This window comes from Clinocottus analis, unplaced genomic scaffold, assembly GCF_023055335.1.
Source record: "Clinocottus analis isolate CAN_PGR_092001 unplaced genomic scaffold, fCliAna1.0.p SCAF_12, whole genome shotgun sequence".
Lineage (NCBI taxonomy): Eukaryota > Metazoa > Chordata > Actinopteri > Perciformes > Cottidae > Clinocottus > Clinocottus analis.
This window is the reverse complement of record NW_027175843.1, coordinates 5105872-5122655: the sequence shown is the minus strand read 5'-3', so window position 1 is coordinate 5122655 and position 16784 is coordinate 5105872. Positions and strand designations below refer to the sequence as shown.

The 16784-nt window shown below is 45.1% G+C and overlaps 1 protein-coding gene across 1 annotated transcript in view; it reads left to right on the top strand.

The window, feature by feature from the left end:
- The first annotated feature begins 9702 nt into the window (after positions 1-9702).
- The window catches only part of clybl (citrate lyase beta like), a 59135-nt gene continuing 52053 nt past the window's right edge, over positions 9703-16784 (top strand). Inside the window, exon 1 of the mRNA XM_068572642.1 lies at positions 9703-9752. Within this exon, the coding sequence (XP_068428743.1) occupies positions 9709-9752 (44 nt within the window). The 5' untranslated portion in view covers positions 9703-9708. The remainder of the gene's footprint in view (positions 9753-16784) is intronic.

Sequence of the window (16784 nt, the reverse complement as noted above, 5' to 3'; positions counted from 1 at the left end):
ACCCGAAAAGGGGTCAAGTTCAAACTTTTAGCGGTCCGATCGTCAGTGCCAGAGGCGTCGTTTTTTTCACCTAGAATTTAAAAAAAAGCTTTTCAGACAAAATAAAACAGACGTGGCCCGGTTGAAACACACATTGAGGTATTTAGGCCCAATTCTAAACAGAATTGACAGAAACCAAAACATGGCGTTGTAATTTTGGTATGTTTTACAGCAGAAGTTTTAAAGTACATAAAAACCATAAAGAGGACTGAAAGAAACGCAAAACGTTAATCCTTAAAGCCCGTCCCTTAATGTGTGAGTACTAGTGGCCATACAAATCCCTTTGCTCTGGCTTCCTAAGGAATTACCAGTAATTTACTCGTAATTCCCTTTTGATTACCTTATTAACTTCTGGAGAGCTGCAGTGGCTGGGAATGTCGAGTGTGAAACATAAATGTGGGTATTGCGAAACAAAAATAATTAGAATCCCACACGCACAGCTGATTTACAAGACTAACACATGCTAATGCGACGATGTATTTTGAGCTGATGAACACTGAATACTGAACACAAACCAGTCCCTATGGTGGTAATTATACTGGCAACAACAACAACACATATTGCCAACACAGTCACATGACTTTTGGTAGTTTGATTGACTTCATCTTGAGCGGGTTGAGTCGATCGAGCAAACAAAAAAGTGATACATCAATAATCATCAGGACAATTAGCCCACTCCCCTCCAGAGGTGAATGACAGGTCAGAGGTCAGCTACAGTGCGGCACCCCTGGGGCTGGAAGGGATTTAGTGACTTGGTCAAAAGCACGGATACACTTGCGGATACGGCATCTGAAACCGGCCGAGATGAAGTCTCACATAGCTGTCTTTCAATGCAATGAGGTTTTATACTTCTGCTAAAATTATTTGAGAAACGCAGCTGAGCAGCACCATCTTCAGGATCTGCAGCAAAACGGCCCGTCCAGCTCTGAGCTCTGACCTTTGCCCTCTGATATTCTCTTCTCTTTTCTCTTCTTATTTTTTTTCTATTCTCTTAAATTTCTCTTTTGTCGTTGTTTAATACGACCTTGGGTTTTTCAGTTGTGCTTTTTGGCGGCCTCTGATATTATTTGGTGTTTAGGGAAATGTGTAAATCTCTCAAAAACTATACGTTTTTTCATCGGAATGAAATCTGAAATACAAACTTTAAACTGCAGCAAATGTGTTCGTGCATCAAAAGCTCGTGTGCGTAAAAGGTCGAACCAACGCCGTGCCAGCAACTGCTGCCTTTTCCTCTCGCTGTTCCTCCTCACTGCCCCGACATGGACATTAAAACAAAGCCCCCCTGTTCATCTGCGGCCACCGGCCCGAAGATGAAGGCCTTGTTCGGCGGCCCGTGCCGCGGCAGGTTTTTCAGGTCATCTGAGGCGGTGTGCATATTTTGGATGTCATCTCGGCCGTTGTATTATGGTTTTATTCACAGGGCATGGACTAATTATTTCAACAGCTCTCCCCATTCGGGTGCAGACTGACAGTTGCCGTCATTGGAGTGATCAGTCCGCCCCTCGGACTCGGGCCGAGGCTATTTGATGTATATTAACAATAATTGGTGCCACCGCCACAATGATGTTTGGTAAACCTTTGTGCTATTTTCCAGGAGGATGCCCATGAGGAATTTCTGAGTGGCTGCTCCGTCTACGCAGACGCCTTCCGAGTCAGGACAGATGGGGAGGACTGCTGTCCTCGGCAGATCAGAGACACCACGACCTAATCATCGTCACATGCGGGACATACGCTCGTCCTCGTTGTCTTGTTGTCTCTTCCGATCAACAGTATCCCCCCGCGTGCGCTCCAGTTCCATTACTGTAACAGCTTCATCTGCTGGATCATATTGAGCGAGTCGAAGACAATGGGGCGTTTGTTATCATAAACAACGGCATGGAGATAGATACCTATGGGGTGTCGTTTGAGACCGAATCTACCCGTCATGGGAGAAAGTCATACTCATTAAGACATTAGGTTTCTGTGGGTTGTAAAGAAGATGACATATTTGGAGAAAAAAAAACGTTTTTCCCACAATAAGTAGCATGATTGTTTGCAATTGCAAGCAAACAAATACGGGTAAATGAACAAATTCAACCTCGACACATTCTTGAATACATTAGTGACAGCAGAGAAGGAGTTGTTATTTACTGCCATTTTATAATTCCATAAAAATCAACGTTCTTTAGTCAATCAAACTTTTTTACTGCTCGGCAACTCAATAATTCTTGTCATGCCGCGTCATTTTTAAGTGGACGGACTCAAACTGTGCGCGTTTGTTTTTACGTTTGATTCCGTGGTACGAGTCCAAACTTATTCACGCTCTCCTCCTTGTAAATCCTGGCAGCCGGGGCCGATTGCAGTGAGGCGGCAGAGTCTCCGGTTCCAGCATCTAGCGGTGACTCCAGCAGGTCTTGAGTGTGCCAGATCCTACAAGTGAATGAGAGGCAGATGTGTGGTGACAGCGCTACGCTCATTAGGCCGAATCAGTGTCACACTGTGACAACTGGCCAACTTGAGGCTTCTCTCGTCACTCAGGGCCTTACCATGTTCAGCCGAGACTCGGACTCTCCCAAGACCCCATTTGGACACCGTCGACGCCTCCGTCTTCTCTTTTTTTTTGGCCCCAAAATAGCACCTTTTAGGGTGCATCACTTTCTAAACCCCTTAGAAAACACCAACGCCAACCAGCCATGCTGTTCCTCTCCACATCGAACCCACTTCCTCTCCCCACCCATCTGTGATCCCAGTGGTGTCCTCCTGCCTCTGACCACTGGTCTACCCCTGCTCCTCATTCGCAGCTGTGTGGTCACCTCCGGCCCCCTCGGGGGCCTCCGTCCCTGGGCTGAAGTTGTGATATCTATTTCAGTCCGCTAGAGACCGAGACAGCCGCCGCCGTGGCTCCAGAGAATTCCGTGTCCGGCGATTACTGATGGTTTGCGCTCCGCTCATATGCTTCAGCATCTCCTGTGTCCAAACTGCTTAGCATCTGACGGGTCGCTCTGAGCCATTAAGGCCAGTTCGCAATTATAGATGTGTGGCTGCTGGACACAGAAACAGATGTGCTTTGATCTATTTACGGTAGGGTGGATTTTGGGGTGCGGGGAGGGGAGGAGAGGGAGGGGGGGGATTCATCACAGCTTACTAGCATGCGTGGGTCAGCTCACGCACCTCTGACATCCCTTGTCTTTCAGTTCACTTGACATGCACTTGTTTTTTTCAATCAGCAAAAAGTTACGTGATGAATGGGCATTAAGAGAGAGCGGCGAGAGCAGCTGCTGTGTGTGTGTGTGTGTGTGTGTGTCTGTGTCAGAACACATAATCAAGCATGTGTGAATGTACTGCGTGTGCGTTTATGCCTTCAATCTGCATGTGCCAACCGCAACCGAGCATGTGTGGAGGTGAGAGCTTACTGAATGGAAATTTCGGACGACCCTGTTGCACTGAATAAAAAAGCGAACCAATTGGAGCCCCATCTGTTCGAGCGCCCACATCCACCAAGGGGCAAAATAGTTAGTGTTGCGGTACATTTTTAACACCTTGTCTCCTCCCCCCCCACCCACCCTACACCCCACACCCCTTTTCTTCTTTTCCTCCCCCCCAGCTTGAAGTGCTTTGGGTGGTGAAAAATGGAAAACAAATGTTCTGTTGACAGCTTTCTTATGCCCAGGGTGTGTGCGTATTTATATCATAAAGGTGCCAACACATCCTGGTTTTACAGGCTGACCATCGCTTCGGGGAGAAGAGAGGGGGGACGGAGGGGGGTTATCCTGTAGCTCATTCTGGTAATTACTAGATCAGTGATGAATAGGCCTCGATAAGCCTGTGACAAATTAGCTTACAACTAAGTCTGCTGCGGTGTGAAATTTGTATTCATGTAAAAAAAAGAATGTGGCTTTCTAATCAGAGTGGGACGTCTACAAGTGGAACCTGCTGATGTGCGAGTCGGGCCCTGGTGTAAATACAGTACACTGCTGGACCTGGACTGCGTTAAGACCGAGGCTGGAGGTCTCCCGTGCCGCCCGGGGCGCGGTAACAACGTGGACTCGGCCTCGGTGATATTCAGTCACTCGTCCTCCTCGTCACTTGTCTTATTGTCGCCACTTTGCCTGTATTAAAACTTCACGGGTCACTTGTATGGCATTTAGGGCTTGTCTCCAGCGCCCGTGCTAACTAGTCAATTGTGACCACTTTTCACAGCGGCGGGCAAACGCCTTGGGCGAACTGTGATTTCATAAATGTTTATGGTGTCACTGATGGGCGGGAAATGGTAATAACTCCACTCTCCCAAATATGAATAATGAATGAACTCATATCATTTCATAAATCCGATGGGATGTGCAACATATGGAAATAAGCAGGCGCATCCTTGCCACTGGGTTCCGCTGTCAAGCGGAGAGCGCCGCGCTTGACACACTGCTTTCCCCGCCGCGTCCTGTAGGTTGCAGCCCGCAGCAGCACCGCCCCGCTGTACCATCACAGAGGTAGCGTTCAGCGGAGAGCACAGGGGGAGTCCGGCATTGACATTGTTTCTGTGAGCGGGCCCTGTCCTGAGGTGAACCGTGTGTACACAGCTTTAGGTCCTCTCTGATGTAGGTGTTTCTCAGTCCGCCGGTGTCGTGTTGCGAGGCCACCAGCCCACGTGTGCCAGCGCGCTTGGAGGAGCATTGTGCTCGGAAACGGCCATTCATAAAGCTCGCATCCGGCGAGCCGCTGCCCACGCTATGCAAGGCACGGCTCCTGAGAGCAGTGTAGTTGTTGCAACCCCAGGCTTTCTCACAGATCATATTTTAGCCCTTGAAGTCTTTCGAGACTTTGAGTAAACATGCTTATCGATTGCAGAATCATCCCCGGAACCTCTGGAGTGTGAAAAAGCTCATTCCTCTCAACAAAATGACGGGCGCGCAAGAAGTTAATATTCCGAGCTCCGGCTGGACCTGCTCATTAATTCAGTTAAATGAAGTGAGAGAGGGGGGAATCAGGGTGAACCGAACGGAAAAGAAAGCCCTTAAAACCGTTTCCTGCCGTTTGGGTAACGTGCAGAGAAGTCGGAGGCTCTTGTGTTTGTCCATCTTGCCTTTTTATTTCACCGTGGATGTGCATTGGTCTTATTTTCCTCACTTTGGTCTAATATGTTTTCCTGCTTTTTGCAACCTCGCTCTCCTTCCCTCTCCCTCTCTCTGTTTTTCTCATAATTGCTGGGTCAGTAACTTGGCGGTGGATTGGGTCAGGGGCCGCAGTCTGGTTTTGTCCACCAGTTTTGGGTTGTGAAGGCTAATGCCTCCTGACACTCTCAGCTCCATCAGTCCTGGGCCGCATCATTCCAGTAATGCAGAAGTCATCGGGGCCTGGGATTGCGTGAGGGCTCTCATCTGGAAACCCAAACAACCTTAACCTCATTGAATTCCTGTTGAAGAATGCAAAAATTAATGAATGGATTAAGTTGCTGCTTTGTCTCATTGGATTACGAGATATTGTTGGGGATTGATGCGCTTTTGGAGAAACATCCCCGTCGAAGTGTTCCCAAGTGGCGCTCGCGAAGGGACAGACCAACAGATTTGCTCACGTTAAAATCCATAAACGTACACTATTGAGTGTGCGCAGGCCGTGTTGTAATGTATGTTCAAAGGCCAAAGTTTAATCTGGATAGTGTGGCCTCTTTAGCTGGTGCGCCAGCCTTTTCCAACCAAACTCCACTTCCTTTACAGGCACTCAACTGAATTGTTGCTTAACCTGCGCAGTGACCCTGCCACTTGCTATCTGCGTCCCTCTATCCCAGATCCACCGCTACACTATTCCCCTTGCGGGCAAGGTTTTCTCATATGAGACGACTGGAGCCACAGACTCGTGGAGGGAAATCCATAAACCTTATGTGTGTAGGGCAGAGAGAGAGAGAGAAGGAGAGAGAGAGAGAGAGGGAGAGAGAGAAAAAAATCTGCACCAGTGCCTACTCATCTGTTAAAAACGGAGTGATCTGCAAAGTTTGTATGAGAGGGTTTTTGACGGTGCCCTGCTGCTTTGTCAGTGCAGCACATGCTGCAGGCACTGGCATCCCCTATTGCCTTCCAGGTCATTGGCCAGGCTCAGCGGGAGGTGGGCTTCTAGCCCCATGACACGTCCCTGATTCACAGCTGGATCCGTAACAAGGTATCATAGCAAATGAGTCGGTAAAACATCACTGGTTTGAAGAGCGTGAAAAATTGTCATGATATCATTTGTAATTCCAGATCTGGACTGCCGTTGGTAAGGAGATGGGGAGATGGAGAGAGAGATGTGGTGGTAATGAAGGGGCTTTAGTCCTCGTCGCCATCTCTCCACCAGTCTCGCCCCCCCATTACCCCGTCATCCCCACCACCCCACAGCCTGACCCCCAAAACCGATGCCTGAGGGAGGGGTGGGGGATCCAAGCTAATGTAAGGAGGCAATAATTAAACATCTCGTGATTCTCAGCCAAGTGGGTTATAGGTGTTGGACTCGTAACATGAGAGCTTCGTGACACACTGTCCACTTCTTGAATGTGGACTGTGCTCCTCATTGCACATGACGGGGCGGGCGTCGCGGTGTGTCAGGTTGGTTTCTTGCCACCGGTGTGTTGCGCCCATGGTGGCGATGTTTGGAGAGATTGGATAGGAGGAGTCGGTGAAATGGTTTGAGAAACATTACAGCTGCTGAGCCTGATGCAGGAATGAGTGCTACAATATCAACTTACTATTGCCGTTTTTTTTAAATGTTTAAATGGAGAAAAAAAATTGGCGCGGAAAATATATTCTGTAAAAGATGGTGAAAATTGGGCTTTTTTTTTTTTTTTACTAAATAAAATACTTATTTTATTCTTTTATAATATATCATGTAACTGTCAGTCAATAGAAAACATTACAAGGATCTCAATTGTTTTTATTGCAACAACAACACAAATGAGCCAAAACCATTGTTTGTGTAATTTTGTGTAATAATATTCAACTACCGTAAAAAAAAGACATAAACCACACTGTGTTATGCAATAAAATTAGACACATAAACCCTTGTGATCTCTAACCTTTCTGTGGTAAGAGTACAGTTGGCTGTGAGGCTGTGTACAGGTTTGATAGATGCAAAGAATGGACAAACATCAGCTCCCTCTAAAACCACAATGGAGACCTTGGATCTAAATGTCATGGTTTCATAACAGATACACTGACATTTGTGTGATGGGATTTAGCCATGGGTTAATATAGCTATTGCTGGCAGACGGCATTGATGTCCATCTCACTCGGGCTGTGAAGTCTATCTTACCATTTTTTTTGGTGCCCTCACAGAAGTTTCATTCAAAGGGAATTGGATTGGTTTCTATGCTGGTTAAAGCCAATTATTTTATCAGAAAACAAACCTGTTTGATATGTAGGTTTGTTTTATATGACGATAATGTGCCTCAGGAGCAGTTCAGATCATTCTTTTTTTGTTGAGTGTTGGCGCTGGGGAGTGGGGGGCTGTCTGTCGGGGGAAGGCGGGCGATCAGCATTAAAATCAGAGCCATGTAAATCTAATCAATTATACAGTTTTTCAGATAAAATGTTGGTAAATCAAAACACATTTTCCAAAAGTCACAGTATAATGAGAAATTTAAATTGGAAACAGAAACCATTTGTTTATTATAAATGCCAGGGTGAGGTGGTGACTTGCCATCCATAAATTTCGTTATCCTTTCATATTCCTTTTATCTATGACTACAGCTTTGGCACTCATTCAAGATTTTAATGAACCCGGACTTCTGAGGCATCAAGGCCTAGTGATGCATTGTCCATTTGGATCAGGGCGTACAGAGGGGGGACAACGGCGAGAGGCTTTTGCCTTTGACATAATATTTTATATTCTATTGCCTTACAGGGGGGTCATTAGGTGAATGCAACATTTAACAACATAACAGATTGACAAGAATAAACACATATTCAGCATATATCTGGAATTAACCAGACTGGTGATGATCTGGTATGTGTGTGTCTGTGTGTGCGTGTGTGTGTGTGTGTGTGTGTGTGTGTGTGTGTGTGTGTGTGTGTGTGTGTGTGTCTGCATGTGGCAAAGGGGTGACATGAATCAAAAAAACAATTTTCTGTGCTTTACGGGGATACAGAGAACCCCCCTGCTCTGGCGCGACCTGGTGTCGGCTGCTTTCTTGGGCTCAGAGGTTCCTAGGGGAGACCAGAATGGAAGTTGAGCATCTCGCTGTGATCCAAAGAAAGTGTGCCAAATGCTATCAAAACTGGATTAGCAGACAACAATTGTGTTCGATGAACGGAAGGGGGGAGGGAAAGCAGTAGTTTCCAAGTAACCCGCGGATGGAATTTTCCAACTCCGTTGCAGAAACGGTTGCACACACAAGCCATCTTGGCTGAGGGATACAATCTGTGTGAAACAACCCACGTTTCATATCATGGATGTATACTGAGATATAGTCCTGATTGACTGTATACAAAAACAATGGGCTATTAAATATTAAATAGGTCATTTCACATGCTTTTAGAAACACTCATTTTTCTGCCATTTGTGTTGGAAAATGATTCCCATGCGTGGAAGAGAGGATCATCTATTAAGAACGGATCTATCCGTCATTAGAAATTAGAGAGTGACTATGGCAAATAGTCACATTATAAGCAGTGTCTACATGCAACCCCTTGTTATAGGTATGTCTATGAGTGCAACCACATACCAATGTATATCTCTCAAATTGCTTAATTTATATAATTTATTAAGGCCACCTAACTAGTAATAATCATTTAAAAAAGATAAATGTCCAAAATAAGATATCAATGAGCCCAATTTTGTTGAAAATTAAACTAATTGATTGAACCATTGAACCAAGCTGACCCCCAGGTTGGGATCCAATGCTTTGCAGAAATTGAGCCACTGGTCAGAACACTACAGTTGCATTTAATTACAAAAAAACTAACTTTTGCGATGTCAAGGCAGGATATCTCCAACTGAAGCACGACCAAGAAACAATCACCGTGGACTTAGGGTCTACTACCGAAGCCCCTCGGGCCTCCACCCACGACGAGGTAAAGTAAGTTCAGCAGCCCGCTTGCATCATTTGAACGCACCCACGGCACAATGGCTGACATTTGGACCAAATCCCCTGCTGACTTAATCATGGCAAATATTACGTGTCATTTGTGTGGCACACTTGGACCTGGCTGATGTTAGTGTTGGTAATTCACCACTGCTGCGATGAGAACTCCTGGAGTGGCGCTGTGCCTTGTGCACTCTTCTCTCTTTCCCTTCACCCCCCCCCCCCCCCCCCCTTTTCTCTCCATTGCAGCCTGTCGCCCCAGAGCATGAGGACACCAGACTGGTTGTAGACAGAGACCTTGTGTAAGACAAAGAATCATGTCACTGTTTACCTATTGTCACTTTAAATTTAAAAGTATATCATTTATATTGAATTATCTCGTGGAATAAATTACATTTTAACATAACTCACTGTTTGGCTAAATCCCCTCTCAAAGTATCCTCCTCTCCCCTGAAAGGCACTACCCAAAGTGCTACTTACTACGACTCTTACTACTACAGTGTTTACCGTCCCATGTGCTCAGAGTCCTCTACGGCCCGCCCCCTCTTCGCGCTCTTGGCCAATCACGTAGCTCGGGCAGCGCGAGGGGAACTCGTTCTGCAGCCAATCGCTTGCCTCCTCTGTCAGCGCGTCATCGAAGGATAAACATGGCGGCGCACATCACCAGAGCCGTGAGGCGACTTGCCCCTCAGTAAGTCACTTCGTGTTTTCTTTTCCTATCTCCCTTCCTCCCAAATGTCACGTAGAGAAACACACCCGGCGAGATGTAACGGTGCTCGACACGTTTCCCGCCATGTCACGCTTTCCAGCTTTTGGTCCAATGTCACTTGTTTGTTATGGCTGGGGGACAAGCAGGCTAACTTATAGCGATTCGGTAACAGTGTTTGCTAACGGTATATGCTCGTTTGTCATCGCAGTTATGGTAGCTTCAAGGACTTCGAATAAAGTGGGTGACAGTGCACAGCCCCTGTATCGGGAGACAACACACTGCCGCGTCCTGCGCTCCTGTGTGCAGGTGAGATCAGAAACTTCCCAGGGTTCATTCGGGGGAATGTCACCTCAGCACATATTATAGGCAGATACACAAGTAATAGCATAAGCATAATATAAAGGAAAATTAAGATGCAAACATACTCCCAAAGCAAAGATAAAGTAAACATCTTAAATCAAGCAGAACACTTGTATTCTGTCCTTTACGAAAGGGAGGTGCCAATTGTGTTAGTTAATTTAATATTGTTCTATACTCTTTGTTTTATATAGTGAGTGTGCATTTATATTAAATATTGCTTTAATTGTACGTATAAATACTATTACCATTCTTACATGAGACTGAAATGCAATTGAAATACATAACTGGTCAATAACTAAGTCCCCTTATGTCAAGCCCTGTACGAAGCCTTGGGAGGTGTAATTTGTTATTTCTTCTTTTTATAGTTTTGGAGTTCACTGATGCAAAACCTTAATAGAATATAAAGTTTGTGAAAATGGGATAAGAAGTGCCCCAAATTATACTGCAGTATAGGAGGTAAGGATAAATCAAGCTACAATAAAGAGTGAATCCTGATGAGCCAAACTGTGCATTTTGCAAACGATGCCAATAGCTTAAGATATTTTATTGCAAATAAACCGAATATTAGTCTTCCAGCTTAGAGATTCATCAATCAGGACTCCAATGGAACAGTTCCAGTTGCTGTTGTGTTGTGTTTCTTTACTATAAGCCGGGTTTCTGATTCAAGTTGTTAAAACACAACACTTTCATTCCTACGTTTCTGATCGCTGCCCCTGCTTTTGAATCTGCTTGCTCTCTGGAACACCGCACTTAAATTGTTACTGTAAATCCTATAATGTTTTAATTTCCCTCTCAAACTGTGGTATTGTCCTCGTTGTTTCTATATAACGTATTGCATGTACTTGCCTCCTGTCCGTGCCTCTTGCCCAGGTCGTCATTGCAGTGGAGAAGTAGTTATCACTTGAGCTTTCGTCCAAGCAGATAGTGTGGTTATATTGACAATATTGCTGTAAAAAATGGCACACGGAGGTCTTATGCATGTCTAAGATGTTAATGGGTAGTTACTAATACTCTCCCCGTCCCCAAAAGGACCTGAATTACAGTCACGATATCCCCAAATGTATCCAGTGTTTTTGAAAACTTGACTCGTACTTCAAGCTGAAAGACCGGGTTCAGCCTCCGCTGCTTTGATTTTGATCTTTAAAAAAAAAAAAATCTTCAAAGTCCCCCAATCTTTCGGAAATGCAAAACCAAATCGCTGTAGTTCTTTTAAAAACACAAGCAAACGTTGGTCTCGTTTGACGTGAGACTCAGTGACAGATGGTCGGCAGTCAAAGTGGCCTCCAGTGCTCTTCCACCTTTTTGGTAAATTGTCACGCAGGCGTCATAACTGGCACGATGAGAAACTTCCGACAGCTTGAGTGTTACAAAGAACGTAAGTGAGTTTAATATTCCAGTAACGTGTCCGTACTGGTCAACTGCGTCGTGACATGTGGCTCTAATTCAAGGCGCATGAATTTCCAGAGGCACAAAGCTGATGATCCTGCCAAATTAGAGTGTGAAGTGATTGTCACGCCAGTCTGGTGTGTGTGTGTGTCTCTGTGTGAGTGTGAGTGAGAGAGTCTTTGTCTGTTTGTGCTTCTGGTGATAACCTGAACAGATAAGAAACAAAATATGTTCTCATTTTAGTAATCCATCTTTTATCTTAGCAGCTCACATTTTTTCTTGTAGCATTTTAATATTTTCTAATTAACTCGTAGTAAATATGAAATATCTTTCCGGGTATTTTGTAAAGAATCTTCTTAATAAATACAACAACAACAAAAAAAATGTTATGCCTCGCCTACAGCACATGCATATTAATTCCCTCCCTCCCTCATGGGATTCTCATTGAGTTTCTGGCCGGCGTTTCTGGGTAAAGTGGTACCTACAGGGTTAAATGTGGCTCTCTCAGAGGGCTGGAACCAGGAGAGGAATGTGTGTGCTTGTTTTATGGACAGCCTAGAGCCCTCGCCCTGGCATTGGCGGCAGACTGCTCTTTGTCACAAACACCCCCGTGTCAAAGATGCAACAGCATCCTGGAGGAAGCATTGACTGCCGCTATGAAGTCGACAAGTGATGAAAGTAGCCTAGAGGTTGTCAATTAAGCGAGCCAAGGCCTGGACCTTATAAGTTAATGGGCAGTTTCCCCTCTCCGGGCCTGCTAGGACTTTATAGCACAGCTTATAAAAAAAAAAGTAAACCCAAGTGTAATGCACCCCTATAACGTTTTCAATTAAGAGAAAGGGCATAAAGCAGTGCAGGCACTTGGCAGTCATGCTAGAATGTTTATAAAGTGGCATTTGGCATAAATTGGGAGGAGAAATTTTCAATTGCCCCAGTTGTTTTAAAGCAGCAGCTACTGTGCGGAATTTTATTTTGATGGCGCTTCATGCTGACTGGAAGCATTACAGACTTCCCGGTGTCTTCCCATTACCGGCTCTTTCAGTTCGGTCATATGGACGCGCAGCCTGAAGTTTGAAAAGCTCCGTCTTCTCAGTTGTAAAAGACATTAGGAACAAGACAGAAATTTGAATTATATACTTGCAATGTTACACACTTTTATTCTTTTGTTTTCATTTTTAGTACAATGTGTCGTTATAAATGCCAATGTAATTTCACAGCGCATTGGGAAATTACCATATAAACTGTCCTTCATGAAGAGGAATTTACATGTAATGCAATTAGAGACAATTAGATAAAACGGAGCAGATTATTGTTTGTTAACATAATTGCCACTTGGACGCCACAAAGCCCTTTTGTTTGTAATGCAAATAGAAATAGGCAATGATTTAAAATGCTTACAGAACCCCCCTCTCCTCCCCTACTCTCCTCCCTCCGATCATCTGGTGTCCTCTGTGGCGGAGCTTGCTTGGGCAGCTTCCGGTAGATAAATAAATGAGTGTTGAATAAACACCCGCGTGTTGACACCTCATTTCCTCATTGATTGGTGGTGGAAGCCAAGCTTGAGGTGTGTGGCCATAATCCAATCAAGCAGGAAAACAACCACGGGGACTGTGTAACCAAATTCTTCAGCAAAGGGAGGGTCGAGAACGTCGGCCAAGAAACCTCAAACCTCACCCTCTATGCCTTTTCTTTAACTTTTCCTTTTTTTTTTTTGCGTGGGGATCTCATCCGTTAACTGGACACATTCTTGGCCATTGCCTCACAGTAGCGAAGAACATCTTTTAAAAGCCCATCTTCCTATTTTCCCCCTTTTATGTATTATGTAGACTGTTTGTTTTGTCAAGCTGAATTAAACAGCACCAGCAAGACCCACGACATTGCCGCCCGTGGATGTATTCACCAGTGTGAATACAGTGGCTTTTTTTTTATCTTAGCTTCTTTTGTTTGTTTTTTACACTTTGCACTCTTTTGAGCCAATGAATGAGTAAAGCGCCCTATTACCTGTTGTTGACCCGGCTGCAGTCCTCCCTTTGAAATTTGTTACAGAGGCATTAAGCTAACACATGTTGCTGTGTGAAAACAAAGCTGGCGTGGCAAAGCCAGCTGAGTAAACGCGCTTGTGGGATGGCAAAGGAGAGAGAGGCCCGCACTTGTCCTCAGCGCCGGCCGAGGCTGGGTGCATGCGGCCAACAGATGGAGAGGTTAGCCCGCATCCCCAAACCAAAACAAGTGTCTCTGCTCCAGCACCGAGAGCCTTTGATCCGCAGCACATCTCTTTCGGCTTCAGAGCAGGGCTCCTTTCGGGACCCCAGAGCGCACATGGAATCGCATCTGTATAAACACGGCTGCGCTGGGAGGAATGTGCGAACAATGCAGCGAGAGAATCTGGCTTTCGGAAAGAAAAAAAAACGCGGGGTGTGCTTGGCTAACGGGTGGTTTGTGTGGTTTTGGAGTTTGAGCGCGGTGGTCGGATTGAATGAGAAGCTGGGGAAATACGTTTGTTTTTAATGATAACACCATTGGGGGAACTTGTGCTTTTGCTATTTTTTAAATTCTTTTTTTTTGTTTTTTTTAACAGATGTGAGCCAAGTAGTGCGATGAAATAATCCTTTCTTTTATTTATTTTTTGACTGTAGTGCGTGTATTGCTGCAACGTATAGGAAACACTTTATTTTGTTACAGTCTTTGATTTTAAAAACATTTTTGTTTACACAATCTGCTACAAGAATCATTCTTGTTGTCGCTCGTCCAAACCACCTTTCCTTAATCTATTACACATTATTATCATTATCTATTTGGATCTAATAATTTTGTCACGCAGACCTCCCGAGAGACCACCCAAATTCCTCCTGATATTCATGACAAGTTATAGCCCGTGTTGATCTATTTATTGAACTGTATATTAAAGCATTCACTGTAGGCATGACTAACAATTTCACATAAAGAGTGTGTTGTGGGGGGGCTGGTACAGTTTAGCCCATGCAGCATTAATTGGGTATCCGTCAGAGTTGTGTGTGTGTGTGTGGGCAGGATATTGCTTCCAGATTTGAAGTCAGCGTCAGCGTCAAAAGGCCAAAGGGGCTCTTTCGGCTATTAAATAGATACAGATTCGGGTTCGGTTTACACCTCGGGGACCTGTTGGAGGACGTTCACATCACTGACATCAAATCAGTGTCGTCAGTCATCGGGTGAAGCCGCGTCTTGTTCGTTTCCCCCTCTGCCACAGTGGCGCTTCGGTCTTCTCACGGCACCGAGGTTGGCCCATCGCCATGGTGATGGTTGGCTAGTTCCAGGGCGATGAGGTGTAATTTACCCAGCATTTCCTGTCTGATACACAGCACCCTAATGAGTAAGAGGCCTGCTTTTACAGCAGCGTGTTTGTTAACCAGGCACAGCAGGGTGTGTGTGTGTGTGTGTGTTTGGTTCTCGCTGCCTTCTGCCTTGTTTGTTTAAACGCATGCACACCTATAGGCGTGACTGTCTGTAGTCCACGCCGTGGCCACTCGGCTGCAGTTCCTGGGTTAACCCCTAGGTGTCAGTGTTGACAGTGTGCTCCGTAACGGGACCTTGAGAGCAGCTTGTGGCATTCGTTCGAGCACGGAAGTGGAGTTACGTCTCTTGACCGTCCCTCATTAAATAGTCCCACACTGTCGCTAAGTGACTATCCAGGAAACTTCATTTGAAATCTCAGCAACTGTCTGTGTATGCATAATGTGATTGCGATGGCCTTTTTTCTCTCCTTTTTCTTCGGTGAGAGACTTCTTGATATGGGTATTGTATCAAGAGTATTGTTACAGTAAACAAAAAATAAGCTCACACAAAGGTTCAAAAACTCTTTAGCTTTACTTTTAATACTTAATAATTAGTCAAATGATTGATAGGAAATCAAGCCTTCAGAGCAAAGTTTTCTCCGCTTCACATCATTGAAACGTCTGAGTAGTTGTTTTTCAGCACAATTGTAAGACATTGCATGGGCAGCTGTGACGGACATCTGTCCATTTTGACATTTTTACAGACTTGATGATCAATGGCTAGGTTTGTGTTCATCAGCTGCGGCTCTTATTGACTTAACTCGGTATAGATGCATAGCATTCAGCAGCATCTGTTATTATTAGGCTGAAAACTTACTGCTGTTTGATGTGTATTGTGTGGGTTCTTGTAACACAAAAGGCTAAAATTCACATGGTGAGAGGGGGGATTATATATACTACAACGTGTGTTATACTTATATAACACCATCAGCCCAAAGGTGAAAACACTTCAGTACTGCTATAGTTTTATCGTGTAATGGATCCTGTTCTTGCATTTCTCCACTGACTTTGCAGTTTTTGCCGCTTGTCAATCATTACAACATGAAACAGGACAACTGTGATGCGACAGCCTCCCCAAATTCATAGTCAAATCCAATTTCTGTTGCATCCGGGCGTGCAGAGGAGAGTTGGTTTGACTCTCTTGTTATTTTTCGCCGCGTTATGGAACCGGCTTGCAACTTCCCCGTCACAAACCCTGTGGCACAAGTTGCAGACAGGCCTGTTAGCACGGCTCTTCATTAGAACCAGGTTTCAGTGGTACCACACACATTCAAACAGCAGGACCATCTCCCCTCGCATCAAAGGAGATTTTTTTAAACTTTTATACAAAGGCTTGTCTCTGTGTCTGTCTTCCCATCAGCGTCTGCTAATGATGCATGCCGCACACGTTTTAAACATCGACACCCTCCTATCCCCATCACTCATCCGCACACTCGATCTCAGCTTCCAGCTCTCTCTCTCTCTCTCTCTCTCTCTCTCTCTCTCTCTCTCTCTCTCTCTCTCTCTCTCTCTCGGCCATTCATGGTGTTTGTTTGGCTGCTGGGTTTTGTTTGTTTATTGTTTCCAGATGGCAGACGCAGACTTCATTTGTGTGGCTTTCAAGTTTCCAGAGAGCTTTTTACTGCCTTGGCTCAAGCGCTTATCCTGTTTCCTCTAGCCGGGCTTTATGATGGGCCCTTTTTTTTTTTTTTTTTATACGTAGCAACTGGAAACAACTGTCACTGTCTGAGAGCAGGAGAAAGCCCAGAGAAAAACACAACAACTCTCCAGCTGAACATCTTCATTAGTGACAGAGCAGTCGATCCACAGATGAGGAAGGTTTTTCTTTCCCCCGCCGACCCCACGAGGGTGAACTTTACTGGCTTCATAGAATGAAAGAGGGAATACCCTCAACTGTGTTCGCTGCTCTGAACTTCAACTGCATCATCAGCGGTCGCACGGAGAAAAGTGATTCTTT